General features: G+C 40.2%; 3 protein-coding genes across 8 annotated transcripts in view; 1 reads left to right on the top strand and 2 right to left on the bottom strand.

Annotated features, from left to right (window-relative positions):
* Window positions 1-8,432, bottom strand: part of col20a1 (collagen type XX alpha 1 chain) — a 30,134-nt gene extending 21,702 nt beyond the window's left edge. The window contains exons 1-6 of one of the 4 annotated variants that reach the window (XM_089014206.1): window positions 8,245-8,432; window positions 5,843-5,959; window positions 4,841-4,945; window positions 2,997-3,140; window positions 1,304-1,462; window positions 952-1,134 (exon numbers count right to left, since the gene is read on the bottom strand). In XM_089014206.1, coding sequence (XP_088870332.1) covers window positions 952-1,134; window positions 1,304-1,462; window positions 2,997-3,140; window positions 4,841-4,945; window positions 5,843-5,954 — 703 coding nt within the window. In that variant the 5' untranslated portion in view covers window positions 5,955-5,959; window positions 8,245-8,432. Of the gene's footprint in view, window positions 1-951; window positions 1,135-1,303; window positions 1,463-2,996; window positions 3,141-4,462; window positions 4,651-4,840; window positions 4,946-5,842; window positions 5,960-8,244 lie in introns of those variants that run through there. The other 3 variants (XM_089014215.1, XM_089014218.1, XM_089014227.1) reach the window with 3 other exon arrangements.
* A 525-nt stretch (window positions 8,433-8,957) lies between these two features.
* slc35h1 (solute carrier family 35 member H1) lies at window positions 8,958-18,153 on the bottom strand. 3 transcript variants are annotated; one of them, XR_016117209.1, is made up of 11 exons: window positions 17,996-18,153; window positions 17,325-17,501; window positions 15,372-15,522; window positions 15,218-15,281; window positions 14,260-14,332; window positions 12,320-12,488; window positions 11,625-11,708; window positions 11,317-11,492; window positions 10,852-10,981; window positions 10,367-10,558; window positions 8,958-9,771 (listed from the first exon to the last, which is right to left on the bottom strand). XR_016117209.1 is itself a non-coding variant. In XM_089014239.1 (10 exons), exons 2-10 carry the CDS (start codon window positions 17,433-17,435, stop codon window positions 10,434-10,436), a joined length of 1,083 nt encoding a protein of 360 aa, XP_088870365.1. In that variant the 5' UTR covers window positions 17,436-17,501; window positions 17,996-18,153; the 3' UTR covers window positions 10,003-10,433. The 3 variants fall into 3 exon arrangements, 2 of the variants coding, with proteins under 2 accessions (XP_088870365.1, XP_088870378.1); XM_089014239.1 differs by lacking the exon at window positions 8,958-9,771 and having other exon boundaries at window positions 10,003-10,558; XM_089014252.1 differs by lacking the exons at window positions 8,958-9,771; window positions 17,996-18,153 and adding an exon at window positions 16,673-16,880 and having other exon boundaries at window positions 10,003-10,558; window positions 17,325-17,464.
* A 67-nt stretch (window positions 18,154-18,220) lies between these two features.
* Window positions 18,221-20,083, top strand: taf13 (TATA-box binding protein associated factor 13). Its single transcript, XM_089014297.1, has 2 exons — window positions 18,221-18,340; window positions 18,738-20,083. The coding sequence occupies exon 2, from the start codon at window positions 18,742-18,744 to the stop codon at window positions 19,114-19,116; it is 375 nt and encodes a 124-aa protein (XP_088870423.1). The 5' UTR covers window positions 18,221-18,340; window positions 18,738-18,741; the 3' UTR covers window positions 19,117-20,083.
* Window positions 20,084-20,126: the final 43 nt, after the last annotated feature.

The following is a 20,126-nucleotide window of genomic DNA, read 5'->3' as shown; positions in this document are numbered from 1 at the left end:
AACATTTTTATAAACTAAACTTTGGGCTCTGAAATTACTAAAACCTGGTCTAACACGCCTCTGTGCAATGCAGTGTCTGAAACTCATGACAAAAAGTTAGCGGACACACGGGCAGACAACTCTGAAAAGTTGCCTGCCCGCCCACAAAGTTGCCTGCCCCATTTTTCACAACTTGAAACACAATAGGACGACTAATCGCTAAAAAAAAAAAAAACAACAACAACAAAAGAAAACACATTGTTGCAAAGTATCAAGGATTTTTTTTAAATTAAGGAAGTAACTACCACAAATGCTCCCTTGCTTATTTTATGGTAAATATCCCTTGCTGAAGATTTTGCTCCAGTTGTCATTTTTCATCATAGTGCACAATGAATACCTTTGCATTGCGTTGTCTGCTCAAAGCCACATGGACTCCTCTTTCAAAGCGGCTTTCAAATCTCTCAAGTGCACTTTTCAGTCATGGTGTAGTCCGAGTATGCAATTTTGCATACTCGCACCGGCAGCCAATCAGAAGTCTGTTTCGTGCTTCACACTACACCATGACAGAAAAGTGTACTTGAGAGTTTTGAAAGCCGCTTAGAAAGAGGAGTCCAGTTGGATTGTAGCGGTTTGCTTTTAGCTTCCCTTTATTGAATAAAACAAATGTTTGATTTTGAAAGAAAAATGTTTTTTTTTTCTTGAAGAAGTTGTCGGCTACCCGGGCCGAGACGTTTTGAAAGTTGTATGCCCGACGTAAAAGTTGTACGCCCCGGGCAGACGCTATTTCAAACACAGGTGCAATGCTACAACATGCCTCATACAAGCCTTAGTTGCACCAGCCACAAAAATACATTATTTATTTTTATTTTGATAATGGTGGTTTGGTCATTGGAATAAATGATTCCAAATTGTGTGGGAAATGAGATTTTGAATGTCAATTTTAGGAGTAGCTGCATGGGGGTGAGAGGTTACCTGTGACCGGCTGAGTTGGAAGTGGCATCTTGTGTGGTTTGCCCACTGTCGTTCCCTGTTCATCCTTTATTTCTACCTTGGAACGGTCGCGCTCTTTTTCTTTTTTCCTCTTCTTCTTGTCTTTGGTGGACTTGTCCTGGGAGCTATCCGTGGGTGGATCGACGGGTTCCAAAGTTGGCGGTTCTGGCAGAGGGAAGTAATGGCAATTGTAGTATTATTAATGATCAGGGGTCTTCTGCAAAGTTCTCAACTTTTTTTCCCCCCTCCGTCACACAAAATCAAGGAATAGCAAAATATGTGTGTAGATTACAGTACCGTGATGTGTGTGCGTGTATTTGCATGAAGGATTTACCTGCATTTGTAGATGTGGTGACAGGGACTGGGTACAAAATGGTCGGCAAAGCCAGCAGAGTCTCCGTTCCATCATCCAGGTCTCCTGATCCAGATCCTCCTGGTAACAGCTTCTTCCTTTGGTCGCTACGAATCATCTCCTCCTCCCGTAGACTCTCCACTAGAAGAGAAAAAGTGTCATTTTACACAAATTGTGTCAAGAATTTGACTGTGGCTCAATTTGGTTGAGTTATTTTTAATATCCGAATCAACCCTAGCCAGATAACATGGTGCCATGTCCTCAGCACCAATAAAAATGACTTAACGTGTCCAAAATCTGCAAAAAATTGAGCTGCGAATTGGGCATTTTCAGAAAGGCCCGCCCCCAGTTTGTGACGTCACGCCAAGACATCCTGCATTGCTTGAGAATCAAAACAATGGCTTCAGATTCTGAGAATATGCTTTCTTGTGACATCTCCAGTTATGAATATGATTCAAATAGTTCTGAAGAGGAAAGCATACATGTTTGCAATCGATTAAATAATTTATTCCGTGCCATTTTGAGGCAACATTGGGGAGAAACGATCACCAGAAAAGAGGCAGAAAATGGCGACCTCCTGTGGCCACCTCCGTTTCCACAGGCTGATAAATTCCTTATATGGAGCTTGGACACCCTCTTCTGGCGGCTTTTGGGTGCAACACAAGGTTTTCAGACCAAACAATACAGCAAAATACATTGACGTGGAAGGACTGCTAGAATGTGTCTTTTTTTTCGGTCACGGGTGTTCCTTTCGTGACGTCACGTACGGACTCGTCACCAACTCAAAAACAAGACTTCCAGAATATTCAGCACGAGTCTTAAAACGTAAAATATAGCTATATGCAGTGGAATCTTATTAAAATACGCTCAGTAGAAGTTATTTGAAGCCATTTTACGAATTATGGACACAACTTGTCCGGAGACGCGGTTGTCCTTTAAGTGTTCCTTAACTTAAAAAAAGTCGGTTCATTGGGTCGCCGGGGTCAAGGGCCAAAAATTACTGCAGGGTCAATTTGGGCACCCCTGTTTTAAAGCAAATAAAGAGTAGATGTTTTTTTTTTTTTAAATTATAGCAGTATTAGCAGCTCTGCTTCTTTTTTATGTGACATGGTCTGAAAACAAGGTCAACGCCTTACAAATTGAGGGTGGAACATTCAAGTGGGAAACATTTGACAGGGCTTGACATAATCACAAAGCACAAGAGGGAGTCACAAAGAAGAGAAATTCACAGACTTCCATCACTCATTCCAGCATGACAACTAATGTTACAAGTTTCCATGCTGAGGTGATGAGGCAAGCCTGGACACGTGCGACTCGACACCTCCAACCAGTGGTGAAGTTCTCCCAACAACCGATTGTGCTGCCACTGTGTTATATGCCAGTCACAAAGATGCTGGGTACAACCTGAGCGATGTAATCCAAATTTGTACATAAGGTACAATGGGCTGTAGTCTATTGCTTTTGTAGTAGAAGTAATATTAACAGTAAATATTATGGAAAAACACGTTTTGACCATAAATAAAATGGGCATGTCTTCTTTTGAAGGCAATCAATGTATTACGATGCTGCTGAGCAAAGTAGTTCATAAACTCCTCTGTCAGGAAAAAAAAGTTCCACTTTTTTATGGTCATGCAAGCCTTGAAATATCTGCTATTTCCCTTGGTGTGTTTCTTACAGGTGAATCGTCGCTTTGCCAGAAGTCTCTCTGTGGTTCCATTCAGCACAAGAACTTGGAGGGCATATTCCTGACCAGAGTCCAGTCCTGCTACGGTCGCTCGCCCCCGTGTGGTTGTCAACATGAGCTCCGGCTGAGGCACATCTAAAAAAAATAAAAAATAAACTAAATATGAAAAATGACTTGGCTAAATTCATGTCAAAGAAATGGCACCATTTGAATGGGTCTACAGCAGATTCCATGAAAAGCGTTGCCAAATGTGTTAGGTCCTTGAATGTCAAGTGTTTTTTTTTAAATTGCCGCACACTTTACTGCCTCCACTTAAAAGACAACCGACACCATTTTTTGTTTCCTAACTGACATCAGAAAAACGTTCTATAGCATTTAAAATACCCAAAACACGCAGGCTGATATTTTTAGACAAATGAAAACCACCAATAAAAATTAAAGTCTCCCAAAACTACTTCAAAATGATCTGAGAAAGTTTTAGTTTCAGAAGGTCCCGCCCCGTTATTCGTGGGAATATGATAAACCATGTTAAAAGAGGAAGGTAAAAAAAATGAAGCAACAGATATCTCAATTAGTCAGGCAGCAAGTTGTCACAGGATTTTGGACTCTGGCTGCAGGGATCGACTTACATTCCTAGGATTTAATTAAGCAGTGGTTGTTGGCCAAAACAAAGGGTGCTAAAAACTCATGCCATACACAAGGTTTAAATGTTTCAAGCTGCCGCCAAATGTCTTTGTGACCAATTTTGACAGTGAACTGATAAAAACTCAACAGTCGCTACCTTAGCAAACACTCGGCTCCCTTCGGCATGTTTTAGAAAATGTCATATATCCTAGCATGGCTAATTTGAACGTGTTCGATGGTGTTTGTAGACTACACATTATATTGTATTCATGTTGCAAATGACACGGGTTAAAGCTTCTCTAGCAAACATAGCTTAGCATAGCTTGCGCCAAAGCGCATTCGCGTGGCTCAGCGATGGTATTTTGGGAAATGTCTGAGAAGAAGAAATAAAAACTGGACAGGCAAGACAGTCGCGGTCAGCGGAGCGGTCATTAATGGCTACGTGAGGCACCCGTGAGTTTGAGTTTAAAGGACAACCGACACCATTTTTTTGTTTCCTAACTGACATCAGAAAAACGTTTTATTGCAACTAAAATACCCAAAACACGCAGGCTGATATTTTTAGTCAAATGAAAAACACCAATAAAAATGACTTAAAGTCTTCCAAAACGACTTCAAAATGATCTGTTGTGTAGCGTGCCAGAAAATGTACAAGATGGCGCCCGAGCTCCATTGGAAATGGGCTGATTTGTCTGCTGAGAATTTGTCAACTAGAATCAAATCGTAGTCTTGGTGCAACACACAACGATTCACCATGGCGTTATTTATGTGTTTTCCTTCTAATTTCGCCATCAACACGGATCAACACGAAGATTTCAGACCAAACAAAGTACCGCAAAATGCATTGTGTGTCGCTTTCTCGGTCAGGGGCGTTCCTTCTGTGACGTCAGGAATCGTCACCAACTCAAAAGGAAGACTTCCTGAAAATTCAGCGCCAGTCTTAAAACGTAAAATATAGCTATATGTGGTGGAATCTTTGTAACATACGCTCAGTAGAAGTCATTTGATGTGATTTTACAAATTACGGACACAACTTGACCGGTGGCGTCGGTTGTCCTTTAAACGAAAAGCAAGATTAAAATGTTTACTTTGAAGTTAGCGGCGTGTTCAAAAAATGACATTTGACAAACTCAAGTGTTATGTGTCCATTCCAAATCGTTGTGTTTTTGACAGCCCTACTACCTGTTGGAAATGAGGCTGAAGAGTCTCACCTGAGATGGGCCTTACTCGGACCTTGTAGCCCTGAATAGGACCATCACTCTCTTTCCATTTCATCTGCAATCTGTCTTCGGAGAGGACCGTCAGCTTAAGACGACCTTGGCAAAGATCAAAGGAAGATGGAATATTTGACCCATGACAGAAATAAAGTAGGACATGTTTTTTCCAGGAACTTTCTCCATGTCCCCTTTTCTTTCCCATGTCACTTCCTTCCCCCAAAAATGATCCTTTGTTGTTTAATTTGCATGATTTCCATCCAACAGGGGGTTTCCCAACAAGCAACATCTTTCATGTTTCTGCCTTCCCACCCACAGTCCGCCCCCCAGCGCAGCTGCCCGGTTCTTCGTCAAAGCGCGTCCTGTCCTCCCGTCTCCTGAAGAAACAGGAAGAGGATGCTAAGGAGGGCCATGAATGTCAGAGGTTATGCCGGGGGACCGTCACAAAGTTACAGTGTGTAAGTGTTTTGTATGTAACGTGTATAAGTTATAGATAGTGCATGGGGGGTTGAAACAAAGAAGACAGAGAGGAATAAATATGAACGACAATGTTCTTGGAGGGTCTATGGATACCATATGAACCTCATCGCTGAAAAGATCCCCTTTTACCTCGCTTAAAGGACAACCGACACCACTTTTTTGTTCCCTAACTGAAATCAGAAAAAAGTTTTCTAGCATTAAAATACACAAAACACGCAGGAGGATATTTTTAATCAAATGCAAAACACCAATAAAAATGACTTCAAGTGTCTAAAAACTACTTCAAATTGAACCCGGAAGTGGCCAGTTTCAGAAGGTCCCGCCCTCTTGTTCGTAACAACAAGTATATGTCCAGTAGATCCCCGGACCTCAAAAAATAAAAATAAAAAAACGTGGAAAAAAGACTGGAGAAAATAGGTCCATTCATGATACTTTGTGATATGAATGAATATAGCCAATTTTGTGAAATTAGGTATTTAAATACAGCACATGTGATGACAGCGATGTCCGACAGTCTACCTTGTCCATGAACTTTTGATGACAGGAGCAAGATTAGAAACAGGAAATGCCACATGATCCAGTGAAATGACAATGATGATGTTGACAGAGAGACTGCTGAGTGATAAGACATGAGACCTGAAAACACAAAGCAAATGCAACATTTGGTCATGTACAATTAACTAACTCAGTCGACATTTGTGTGTTTGACACAAATTTGTGCCAATGGCAGTCAAATCATACTCTTTCCTGTGGGAAAAGTTTTATGATCGAGTCTGACTACCGGTGCTCATGACTTCACACAAGTAATGATACACAACCACAAACACAGGTCTGTAATACTAAGACACACACTGCTCTTTAAAAAAAAAAGCTCACAAAATTCACTCGTTTCTGTCTCTGAGAGTGCTTATCTTTAAAGGACAACAGGAGCTTTGTCGCCATTTTCTGCCTCTTTTTTGGTGCTACACGAAGTTTTCAGCCCAGCCAAGTACAGCCAAATGCATTGAAGTGATGGAAGGACTGCTACAATGTGCTACATTTCCCACCCGTAGATACCGCAAAATGGCATGGAATAAATTCTTTAATCGATTGCAAACATGTATGCTTTCCTCTTCAGAACTATTTGAATCATATTCATCATTGGACGAGTAACAAGAAAGCATATTCTCTGAATCTGAAGCCATTGTTTTGATTCTCCAGCAAGGCAAGACGTCTTGGGGTGACATCACAAACAGGGGGGCGGGACCTTCTGAAAGTGGCCACTTCCGAGTTCATTTTTTTTGCAGATTTTGGACACTTTAAGTCCTTTTTTATCTGTGTTTTGCATTTGACTAAAAATATCATACTGCGTGTTTTGGGTATTTCAGATGCTATAAAACATTTTTCTGATGTCAGTTAAGAAACAAAAAAGTGACGTCGGTTGTCCTTTAAAGTGTGATGGAACAGCAAAGTTGAAAAACAAATGACGCGATTTAAAATGAAATACTGTTTTACACTGCATGTGTTCTAAAACTGTCTGGCAACCAGACAAGTGTGCCGCATCCCTTGTCCCAAATTGGGATAGGCTGCAGCTCATTCACAACTCTATAAAGGAAATGCGTAGATGGACGAATGACCATAAAAGCAAAACGTGCTATTTAACATGATAATCCATGTTGTGATAAAGCAAATCAACAGAGAAAAGTTCCAGCATGCCATCACGGGTCTTCATTTTCTCATGCCTCACATGTGTCTGTGCTTGCCCGAGTGTTGTCGTGAACTTCGCTTGCTGTGTGTACCTGCCTGACTGTCATACACACAGAATCGAGCCCCATTATGTAATGCTTCTGACTGCATTTTGACCCCCTTTATATTATTGCTCCAAGTGCAATGCAAGAATAACATTACCTGGAGCTTGTTCAATTTCGCATTATAATGGAAGACATTTCACATTTCAACATCATAAATTTCACATTTAATGTGATAGGTTTCATGTGATAACGTGTTATCACGTTACAACATGATAAGTTAGCTTGTGGTATTCAGCACCACAAAATGAAGCAATTATTTTAGGTTCAGGTGACTGGTGGGTCCTAATGTATGCATTTTTTAATATATTTAATCATTTTGGGCAGTTGGTCTTATTTTTACTGACTGTATTGGTAGTTGTGTATCTTGTCTTAATAATCAGTGACTAGCTGTTCGCCACTGATTAATAAGACACAAAAATGACAGCCACTAACCTGAACCCGCAGAAACTGCTTCATGTTGTCATTGTATGTCAAATGCACAAGCCAAAATATTGTATTGTGTATTATGACTGGGAAAAACATACATATATATTTTTAATAAGAATGTAGTAAGGGCCTATGACAAGTGAAAACAAAATTATCCTATTGGTGCTAATGACATATAGTGTATAATAGTACTGTATTTACTTGGCAAATTATCATCATAACGATATTGCAAAATCTGTAAATATGTTTTTCTTACCCAAATAACAAAGAGATTAGTATGTAATCGTCAGATATAAATTGTGGTAGGGGAAATGGGGGTTCTGTCTTTTCGGGTCCATCGAGCGGGTCCAATTGCAGCTTCGTGGACATTTTTTTTCCATTTCATTCGTGGTATAATATTATGACAAAATAAATTAAGTAAAATGTGTTCATAAAAATTACGCAAGGAAGAGCGTTTTAATACACTATTTAGTTTGGTTGCTGTTCTCTGCTATTTATTGGAAGTATTGACGCAAAGTGAAAACAACTTTTTTAATTTGGCGAGAAAAAACACCATCGCACCTGCGCCGTAATGAAGAGTGTTAAAAAAAGACAATATGAAAACTCATAGGTGTATTACCGTTGTAGGAGTAAAAAAAAATCTCAAACAATGGGAAAAGGATTTTACTGTGTAGAGAGGGGCGGGGTAGCAAGGTGAGCGCTTACCTGCCTGGTGGCAGCGCTGCTTCGGCTCAAAGGTAATCAGTCTACCACATTTCGAGCAGATTCTATCTATCCGAATTTTGGAAGTCTCGCAAGCACTGTAATTAGGAAGCCAACGCTGCGGTATCAGATCGCGTGTGTTTGGAAAAACGTCATTTCAAAAGTTGTTAGCCAGGCCCCGTAGCCTATCCTTTATGGGCGTGTTACCCAAGACATTAAACCTACATATATGTCGCCTTGGTCGTTTGGCAACGTTGCAAAAATACGCCAGCGCGCCGCCATATTGGATGTGACCTCTCTTGCCGGTGTGTAAATATAACTCTATGTGGGCTAAATACCAAATGCAATTAAATAAATTAATACAACCCAATGACACCCGCGCGCGCATCCACACACACAGAAGTTAGATCAAAACATTTGGAACGTAATCAGATAACGATAAATGATTATTGCTTCCAATAAAGGCCGTTTTCCCCATGAATGTGCTGTTTCTAATGGGAGTGTGATGATAACATTTCAAACACTAATATCAAGTGTTTACTTTTTTTCATAATACATGTATTTAAATCCCAATTCGTGTGACTTTTAACAAAGAGCAAATTATTGACATTATCTGATTTGTTGATCCTTTCGTCGTCAATGATTTATATCAATGCAATTACTGGACATAACTAGAGATTTAATGGAAAGCTGTTCTAGTGACTATTTCAAATTACTTTCTTATTGGATTGGATGTACCTTTATTCGTCTGGCAGTGGAGAAATTTACATTTCACAGCAGCAAAGTTATGAAAGGAAGATGAAAGAAATAAGTAGAAAAAATACAGGAGCTGCTGGAAAGAAAGCCACTTCAACATGGCAATGGATATAATTAACAATCTCTTGCAATAATGAGGTATCGGTATACAGTACTGTGTTTCATGTCTATCCATGGTTCTACGATCGAGACGCTGAGCAAAGGCTGAAATATCCAAACTGCAATGTGTCACGATTCACATTAAAATCTGGAATGTGTTTAAAAAGAAAGCAGGTGAAGTGTGAATGTCAACATAGGAACGCTGACCCCAGTGGCTAACAAAAGTTCCTATATTTCCTCTGCAAAACCTCTGAGCCAAGAGGTCAACCAGGCATACAGTTGCCGGTTTAAAATAAATTAAAATAATAATACATTACAATTTAAGCGCCTTTCAAAGCTCTCAAGGACATTTGACAGTCACAGACAAGCATAGGTACTATAATAAATAAAATACAATCAGAAATAGAATGCAATAAATAGAAACAGAGAAATAGAATTTTCTGTGTAGCTCTGAGGGAACGAGAGGGAATCGAAATTTGAAGGTCAGATAGGTATGGGGGGGCAAGGTTATGGATAGCTTTAAATGTATAAAGAAGAATTTCAAAGATTACTCTATATTTGACCGGGAGCCAGTGGAGCTCTTAGAGGACGGGGGGTGATGTGGTGAAAGGATGATGTTCTGGTGATGATCCAGGCTGAAGAATTCTGGACGAGTTGAAGTTTGTGGAGACGTTTCTGAGGGACACCAAAGAGAAGTGAATTGCAATAGTCAATCCGGGAGGTGACAAGACTATGAACGAGGATAGCAGTGGTGTGAGGAGTGAGAGACGGGCCAAGACGATTGATATTGCGTCGGTGGAAGTACGCAGACCGGGTTAAGTTGTGTTTTAAGGACCTGCACTTTGAATATTTAACTCCGTGCTATAGTCAACTTAGTGACAAAGAAAGCAACACAATTCCACAAGATGCCACAAAATTAGTTTATATTTCCAAGTATTTCAGACCTGATTTGTATATTTATATAAAACTTTGCTTTATGGGTCCAATTAAAAATGGAGGTAAATAAGGCGGTGTCGGTTACTATCTTAAGAAGTTTGTTGACAACTTTCGTGAGACAAGAACGTTGATCCCGATGACACCTTTGTGATCCTGATATGAGTATTGTCACTTTGGCTTTGAAAGAATCCCATTCTATTATTTATAATATCATGTTAAAGCCTCAACAACCAACTTGAAATCATATGTTGTGGACACTGATATTGATAAACTACATATTTGACATGATTTCTTATGGAAAAAAAGGAAGGAAAATAAAAGAAATTGCGGTTACCCTTTACCCTGAGCAGTTAGGCTGAAAATTAATTGGCTGAAATTAAAGTTCAAAATATTTGATGACATCAGTGGAGGGTGATTTCTTCGTCCTCATTTTCGGCAGTGGAGTCATCTTCATCTTTACATCGCAGCAAAGGCAACTTAAGCTCTGGGCTCCTACTGGTCAGCTGCCTTAGGGACGGACTCTTATCTGAAAAAGAACGGGAAAACTGCTGTGCACAATGCCTCTTTCCAACAAGGTGCTAAAGATTGACGTATTTATTTCCCTTCGGTTTTGTGCCCTTTTGGGGCCCACCCCTTAACAAAGGGTAGTAACTATGATTGAATATGGGTTCAGTACTAAACTCATCCACACAAAAAAAAAACTTTCAGTACACCCAATTCAATCGCTTGTAAAATCCAATGATACCTTTCAACACCCTTTTTGGACTTTCCATTCTTTACATTGCAACACATGTCAAAACATCGTGGAAACATACTCACTTTTGGAATAATGGACTTTGAGTCCAACGTGCAATGCGATACCACACAGACACACGGCAAAGCCCATCCAGTTGAGAACACTCAGTTTGTCTCCCATCAGTGACGTTGCCAAAACCAGCGTGCATATCTCCTACGGGAAAAAGTATTAAAGAAACAGAAAATGGATGACAGTGCATCCTGAAGTGCCAGTTGTAATTATGGGCATTTCAAGTATGCGGTAAGGATGAGTTTCAACTGGCAGAACATAAGAAACAATCAGGATATGTGAACCATATCACACATAATTCCACAGGTGTCAAAAAGTGGACAGTGACAAGACAAATTTCACTTTTTGTCATTTTGTGGTTCTTATTGTTTGTGTTGGTTAAGCTGAAGAGGGTGTGTGTCTCAGTCAGTTTCACGATTTCACTTTCAATGTGGTAAATTGGACACGCAAAATAAACATCAATTAAAAAAAAACAGTACCTTAAATATCGCTGATATGGATAACGTGAGACTCGAAGTTCGTGAGACGAGCAGAAACTCCGAAAAGCCGAGACAAAAAGCCAGGATTCCTCCAAAGCTTAATAATAAGGCTAAGTACAAGAGAGGCAAAGGCTCTGTTTCCCGGAATAACTTGTCAGATGTGCCGAGGCTCAATCCTACCAAACACACACAATAATGACAAAGAGCTGTTGAACGTTCAATATTAAAGGTCAAGGGTGACGTGTGGACAATTCTTGGCGTTTGTCTGTGGAGAACTACCGGTAACCACACCTAAGGCTTGATCTCACCTTCATTATATAGGAAAAGTGGAGAGAGGCCCAGAAACATGAGAGGCTGGAGGTGGTACATAGCATCCACGGGGTTCTGGAGGCCTACAAGAAGATTAATATAAACAACTTTAACAAGGAGAGAGTAATGAATGGGGCAAAAATTGGTTAAAGGACAACCGACACCATTTTTTTGTTTCCTAATTGACATCAGAAAAACGTCATACAGCATCTAAAATACCCAAAACACGCAGGCCGATATTTTTAGTCAAATGCAAAACACCAATAAAAATGACTTAAAGTCTCCCAAAACTACTTCAAAATGATCTGAGAAAGTTTCATTTTCAGAAGGTCCCTTTCCGAAGGTTTCCTTCTAATTTCGTCATCAACGCGGATCAACACGAAGTTCTCAGACCAAACAAAGTACCCAAAAAGCATTGTGTGTCGCTTTCTCGGTCAGGGGCATACCTTCAGTGACGTCACGTACGGACTCGTCACCAACTCAAAAACAAGACTTCCTGAATATTCAGCGCGGGTCTTAAAACGTAAAATATAGCTATATGTGGTGGAATCTTATTAAAATACGCTCAGTAGAATTCATTTGACAAATTATGGACACAACTTGTCCAGAGGCGTCGGTTGTCCTTTCAAGGCGATTCGGAAGAACACCACAACAATGTTTGTATTGACGAAATGGACAACAATTGATCACTGACCCAGCTCGGCTTTCTGCATGAGCACCTGAGTGAAGGTCCAGCGGATCCCTCCGATGAAGGCCGCCAGCAGCACCATGAGGAAGCCCTTCAGGTTGAACTGGGTTGATTGGAAGGTAAACATGAACAAGCCGCTGGCAATCAGCAGGACCACAAGGATCAGGAATGGGTTCTGGTGGATAAAGAAAGACCAGGAAAAAAAAGTACTTCAAAATGCCTAATTTCTCAATATAAATAACGGTGGACAAGTTTTTTTTTTAACCGAACAATCCATATTAATAAATGAATTTTTGTGGCGGTATATATATATCACAATCTAAACGGAAAACAATCATTGTTTTGGACATTTTTTACTCTCTGTTACTAATTTATTTCAACAACTGCATAAAGTTTATTTATGTAATATTGTCACGACAACACTGGTGCATGTTACCGTTTTCTTTTTTTAAAGTTCTTATACGTATTATTCAGAGAACATTTCTACCATTGAATTTCTCGCTTTTAAAGTTCTAAAATTTCCCCAAAGAGGGATCGACAAGGGGATGATTGTGTCCAAATCTAAAGAACTTATTTTGCCAGTAAAACCTAACTCAGCAACATTGGAGCAATATTGGTTTCCGAATACAGTGAGACCTCAACTTACAAACACCTTAACTTACAAACTTTTCGTCTTATAAACGTCAAATTCATGAAAATTAAACCTTATAATAAGCACTATTTTCATAATACACACCCACCACGGCTGGCGGAGTGATCTTCGGCGGAAGCACACGACCGAACAGCACCAGAGGTTAAGTTACCAACAATCTCCTTCCATAAGCCATCAACGACCATCAAAAAGGTAAATAAAACTTTATTTTACAGCACAGTCTATTTCTTGAATTACAGTCCTCATGTAATGCGCCTCGCTTTCCAAACAGCAATTCCGTTTGACCTTCGACCTCCAACGCCATTCCATCAAGCCATAAATGACCATCACAAATGTAAATAAAGTGACTTTATGATACAATTCAGTGTATTTCTTTCATTACAATACAATAGCACATTTATTATACATATAATAAGGTATGTTGTGTGTAGTTTTAAGGCTTATTTAGTTGAAAAGTATATTTTATGGAAACCCGGGAACGGATTATTCCCATTTTAATGGTTTCCTATGGGAAATTTTTATTTGAGATACACACTTTTCGCCTTACACACTCTGTCTGGGAACCAATTAAGTTCGTAAGTTGAGGTCTCACTGTACATTGATCCACATGCTAATTGACAAACCTAATTCAATGTTTGCCGAGTGGGCTCCGATGGATTTAACAAGAGCCAGTAAAGCCCGAACAAACAAGGACATTTCAAAAATCCTATATCTTAACTCCTCTTATATCCTGCTAATCTGTTAAAATGTCATTAGTTGTGGCTCAAGTCGAATTCCAAATGAGCGTATGCATAAATCTGGAAGGCACGGAATGCCCAGATGTTGTTCCTTTCCACAAAATTAAATAAAGGAGGCATTAGTTGTTTACTTGTGAAGGAATGGCTCGGGGGAAAACACCCCAAGATGGATTTTGCTGACAAAATGTCTGAGAAGGGGACTCTGGTTTGTAAGCCAAAACACACCTTTTTATCATTTTATGGAAATTTGTCAGAGCAAGCAAATCGGTGGGTGGGGGAGAGGGGTTGACATTCACATGGCCAGTACATTTACAAAGAGACTGGTTCTAGAAAGTACGTTCTCAGGAAAATCATGCTTGGCGAGCAAGATCTGGTACTTTGCATTATTGATACTAAGAAACTAAACTCACTCTAAAGTCTAAAGTGTATGCTGTAATTCTTCACCATTGGGCTATTTGAACAAAAGCATGTAATGAACATGTTATGGAGACGAATGGCGAAGGATATAAAAAAAAAAAAAACACATAAAATGTCTCATTGGATGAAGAGATTCTCACCGGCTCCTCGAGTTTTAAGACCAAAGAGAAAAAGAGAATAAAGAGCACTGCAGACGACTTGGTCATGGTGTACCTTGAAAAACAAACAACTTATTGAGCAGCAGGATAATTGTGCATACACAATACCTGAATGTAATAAGAACAGGCCACTTAAAGGACAACCGACACCACTTTTTTGTTTCCTAACTGACACCAGAAAAACATTTTATAGCATCTAAAAAAACCAAAACACGCATGCTGATATTTTTAGTCAAATGCAAAACACCAATGAAAATGACTTAAAGTGTCCAAAAAACGACTTCAAAATGAAACCGGAAATGGCCAGAGTCAGAAGGTCCCGCCCCCTTGTCGTGACGTCACGCCAAGACGTCTTGCCTTGCTCGAGAATCAAAACAATGGCTTCAGATTCGGAGAAGATGCTTTCTTGTTACTCATCCAGTTATGAATATGATTCAAATAGTTCTGAAGAGGAAAGCATACATGTTTGCAATCGATTAAAGGAGCATGCAGTGTCCCAGAAAATGCAAAAGATGGCGCCCAAACCTCCATTGGAAATGGGCTGATTTGTCTGCTGGGAAATTGTGTCAGCGAATATCATATAGTAGTCTTGGTGCAACACACAATGATTCATAATCGCATTATTTATGTGTTTTCCTTCTAATTTCGCCATCAACACGGATCAACACAAAGTTTTCAGACGAAACAAAGTACCGCAAAATGCATTGTGTGTCGCTTTCTCGGTCAGGGGCGTTCCTTCAGTGACGTCACGTACGGACTCGTCACCAACTCAAAAACAAGACTTCCTGAATATTTAGCGCGAGTCTTAAAAGGTAAAATATAGCTACATATGCGATGGAGTCTTTGTAAAATACGCTCAGTAGAAGTCATTTGAAGTGATTTTACAAATTATGGACACAACTTGTCCGAGGGCGTCGGTTGTCCTTTAATGTTATCTTACAAGCTAATTGTGATGAAGAGGAAACTCCAGTTGGATAGGCCAATGTCCAGTGTTGTTGCCAAGGCTGGTGGAAGACAACAGCAAGAACACCACAAAGACACGATCACTTCAACATTGAAAGTGAGCAGAAACTAAATCAACATGTGTGTCTCACCTGTGGGCGCTACTTTGCGAATGTAATCCGACCAGCCTAAAATAACACGGGTCTTCCCTGTCCAGCATTGCATAGCCCGTCGGGTCAGCGCCGACAGGCAAAAGTTGAGGGCCAGGTGGACTAGCGTCATGAAAAGCGGATAGTGGAAGCCCTGTTGGGGATGTCACAGAAATGGTTATGAGGCTGACGATTTTTGTTTTACTGCTAACTTGAGGCAGAAGACAAGAATGTATTCAGTCTTGATATAATGCTGTCAAAACACGGCAATTTAAACAGTCAGCTTTACAGGAGTCATTTACGACTTGGGAAAGTCCATAACACAGGGGTAATTTAGGACTTTAAATTCATTTGCACAGGAAGAGGTCATTGGCCAGGATACAAACTTATCTGTTCATGGGAAACACAATGTTTTATTGCTTACATCTGTTGGTGCTCAGAACGTCCAGAGGCGTGGTATTCTAATCAAGAAAACTATGTTTTACTAATGTATCACTTCAATTTGCATATACTCTCAATCAATATCTTAGGCAGAGGGGCGCAGAATTGAGACGTATGTCATAGAGGACTGCGTTTCCTGCCGGCAGTATTTACAATCTTTCTGGTTCCGAGTCTCTGTCCACAGTGTCTGACTGTCATATCGCTGACAACTTTATAAATACCAAATTATTATTTATTAAGACACAAAATAATGTCCCTAAATGGAAATAGTCATTGCCCCCTCATATTATATCACAAAATAAATGTGACGAATGACAGTTTGAGGAAAGCGGAATTCAATGTAACAGGAAGCACCCGAACGCCACATTTGTTACATCACAAAATCACAAGAAATTCTCAAGAAAGAAACGCATCATGCCATGATCCAAATACATTTCAGAAGAAATCAGGAAAAAAAATACATCTATGAGTGTGGAATGGGTGAGAAAACCATTTCCAACATTGGGAAACGTTCCCAGAAATGGTTGAACAACTACAATTACTCGCAGAGCTGACAATGGCTCATCCAGGTGGTTGCAGAAGAACCTTAAAAACCACCCCAAAAACTCAAGACCACCTATATGGGGTAATACCTTCAATGCTTATCAGAAATTGAGGTGGTTAAGCCACACCCAGCCATAAGCAGGACAATAACTGAGAATGCCTTCTTCAGTAAAAGTATTTTCTTACTGCACTCTTCAAACCATTTCATTGGATACCGCCCAGGCAGGCTTATTTTGGAAAAACCTGATGGTTCAGTGCGAGAAGATGCAAATGCACTTTATGTATATTCTCTTTCCAAGTTGCGCACTCCCTCTGCTTGCCTTGTCGTTCTCAGAATCTTTATCTGTTGTTTCCTTTCTTCTGACAACCGGTGTTTCTTAAGTCATTTGGCTCCCTCTCGATGCTGTCAACTTGCTACTCTTCAGCTCTCTCAACACCTTAGACCCGCTCCGTCTCACTCAATGCCCGCCTTATTCGTTCATACTTGTCGTTATGGTGGAAAAATAGGATGTAATGGCCTCTTTTCATCTCGACAAAAGCAATGGACAGGAAGAGACAAGATTTCAGCAACAGGGTATATACATACTATTGTTAATGATAATATTCTTTGGTTGTTTTGAAGTGACAGCACTTGTTGTTCAGCAAGATCTCACTTTGTTGAAAGGATTACTTGGTCAAATTTAGGAAATAAAAATATTTTTTCATGCATTTAGTTTAACTATATATACAATGCAATACGTCCTAATTTGTATAGCGCTTTCACAACAGCTGCAAATGTAACAAAGCGCTTTACATAATAGTCAACATCAAGCTAAATAATAAACATCATCAATCACAGAAAGACTTCACACTGTCACTGAGTGGGAACGACACCCAATGTTGACTGTAATAAAGTCCGGCCGGCAGAGATGAGCCAAACTACCAGTCAGTGACCACTTGATCTTTATCTCAAACAAATCTTCAACAACTTACCTTCATGAGCCATTTGTTATAGAAGGTGATGCCAATAGAGAAAACATAATAGAGGAGAACCAGTCCCACAGTCCGGAGCGTCCTGCAGAGGAACTGGACCGGACACGCCATACACTGACTTCAGTGTCATCTGCGGGGTGAACTTGATTCCCTCTTTTAGACACCTGTCGTGAATTTCTGAACACAAATCAAATAAAACAAAACACATGAGCCAAGCTAAACAAGAAACCGTTCAATATGGCAAGCTGTATTTAGTAAGTCAACTGCAGATGCAAAATATTAAATTCTGTTCATTGTGAAAAGTGGAGCACTCGTAACGCTGAACACATTCACGGGTCCCGACATATATTTTCAACCTCGTTCGGCTTTTTAGATACAACCAACGTTGGCTCGATAGCTATTGAAGTGATCAATGCAACCAAGTGATGAAAACGCTTACGTACTTAAAGACCGCTACATGGAGGTGCAACAAATTCGCACTGGCGATTACGTTGACTCGAACACGTGTCTCCGGAGTACTGGGAGTTTAGTTTAAAACTCTGTCGATTAAATAGAAGATGAACATCCAACAATTGCGTTTATTTAAAATAAGCAGTAAGCTAGAACTCAATCGTTCAGAGCGTCCCATTACCAGCTGTCATACGTTTGACGCTGCACACACAAATACAGACCTGGATTGACGTATGTTTGAATGGGCCTTCGACGTGCTTTCGGTCCACGTGCGTTGAAAGAAAGAAGATACAGGAGTCGGCAGTCGGTACTATTAAATCAAAAATATAACAATCCAAACGATGTTGTTCGTCGCAAACCAAAAGTACACGTCGCGGGAAGTAAACGTGGTGGTAAAAAATTCGCCGCACCGGGGCAGTATTTCCAAAAAGCTTCTGATTTCCGCTCAATCTGACTTCCGGTCGACAATGCAAAGCAGGAAGTAGAATTAAAACAACGGACTGTTTTCATTTTTATTCTTGGACTAGTTTTAGTGGATTAAATAAGCACGTGTGTGTCACATATCGGTACGTACACATATTTTTTTTAATGTCGCACAGCTTCCCCGAAAATGTTTTTAAATATAGAGCCACGATTTGAACTATGTCGCGAAACGGGCTCGGGACTCTGGCGTGTTTGCTAATGTTACCCTCACGAGTGATCCGACGACACTATAAAGTGCTGGAATATCGAGCGACCTAATTAATTCAGTCCCCTTTTTATTAATTTTGCACTAAAGTGAAAGTGATAGCTTCCCAGAATACTTAAGAGTGAAAATTGAGCCCGTTGAGGGTTGCATGGACTGCCCTGTTGAGCATATTGCAAAAATACAAATGGTTTTGATAAACGATTATTTTCGCAATTTACGTAATTTTAAGGTTCCACTCGGGATATTAATACATAATAAAACTATATATTTTGTAGCACAATGGCAGACGAGGAAGACGAGACCGGTTTTGAGGAGGAATTGGATGAGAGCTGCAGCGGTGTGGACGTGTGTCATGGGCGCAGAAAGCGGCTCTTCTCCAAGGAGCTCCGATGCATGATGTATGGCTTTGGGGATGACCAGAACCCATACACGGAGTCAGTAGATATCCTTGAAGACCTGGTGATCGAGTTCATCACGGAAATGACCCACAAAGCCATGTCCATCGGACGCCAGGGTCGCGTCCAGGTGGAGGACATCGTCTTCCTCATCCGAAAGGATCCCAGAAAATTCGCTCGAGTCAAAGACTTGCTGACCATGAATGAAGAACTCAAGCGGGCCCGCAAGGCTTTTGACGAGGCAAACTATGGCTCATAAACATCAGATGAAACAATTGCAGACATTTGTGTTTACTGACATGTGGCCAGCATATATTACTTTATTTTGAACATATTTTTTTAAGTATGCACCCTCCATAAATATGTGTTTTGTATTACCAGATAAGTGTGTTTTTTTTTGGGATTGGCCCGGCGTACTTACATTTTGTATCTCCTTGTTGGTCTAAGCAGATTTAACAAAAAAACTGATACCTCAGTTTACGAAGTTAATTGGTTCCCAGAAAGTGTGTAAATTGAAAAGTGTGTCTTCCAAACATCAATTTCCCATAGGAAACCATTCAAATGAGAATAATCCATTTCCAGGTCCCCATAAAACATAGTTTTCTACGAAATAAGCCTTTAAACAACACAAAATATACCTTATTTTACATATAATAAAATGCTATTGTATTGTAATTAAATAAATACACTGTGCTTTATAATTGTCATTTTATTTACCTTTGTGATGGTCGTTGATGTAGTTGCCTATTGATGATATCCGAGTGAAGTTGCCGTGCTTTCTCGGCGATAAAACCCTCACTCACATTGTCCCCTGCTAGCTGCTTTTCGTTAATCCAAATCAACAGAAGTTTTTTATTGCCTGAGACCGTTGCTTAGACAACACAGAAACACCCTTAGCCACACATAGCAATGGTCGACTTAACATACTAGTACTGGGACGCTAAGTCACACAAACATATACTTCGTTCGTGTGTCTCGATGATCTCCTTCTTTTGCTCGACCGTAATTTTGTTTTGTGTCCTCTTCGGCTGAACACTAGCCTGTGGTGGGGTCTTTTTCGGTCCCCCCCCAAAAAAAGCAAAATTATCCACTCGATAACAAACCAAATCTGCACTGCGTGCATTGAAAGAAAGTAGGTGTGGAAAACTAGTCCCCCAGCCACGATGGCGCTGTTTGACTGTGTGGTTTGGTGTTCTTCCGCCGAAAACTAGTCCGCTAGCCATTGTGGCGCTTTCCCGAAAAGTAGTTCGTATGCCAAGATTATATTCC

Source organism: Hippocampus bargibanti, linkage group LG01, assembly GCF_051943395.1.
Source record: "Hippocampus bargibanti isolate YZ-2025 linkage group LG01, ASM5194339v1, whole genome shotgun sequence".
In the NCBI taxonomy this organism is placed as follows: Eukaryota; Metazoa; Chordata; class Actinopteri; order Syngnathiformes; family Syngnathidae; genus Hippocampus; species Hippocampus bargibanti.
The sequence above is the reverse complement of the archived record's forward strand: the minus strand, read 5'-3'. Positions and strand labels throughout refer to the sequence as shown.

Bases quoted from the DNA above. Each gene is read 5' to 3' on its own strand.
- slc35h1 (XM_089014239.1), bottom strand. From the start codon at position 17,435: ATGGCGTGTCCGGTCCAGTTCCTCTGCAGGACGCTCCGGACTGTGGGA. The intron at 12,489-14,259 runs GTGAGAATCTCT...TTTATCCACCAG, and splicing joins TCTTAAAACTCGAGGAGCCG to AACCCATTCCTGATCCTTGT. The intron at 10,982-11,316 runs GTACTGTTTTTT...TTTTTCCCGTAG, and splicing joins CCATATCAGCGATATTTAAG to GAGATATGCACGCTGGTTTT.
- taf13 (XM_089014297.1), top strand. From the start codon at position 18,742: ATGGCAGACGAGGAAGACGAGACCGGTTTTGAGGAGGAATTGGATGAG.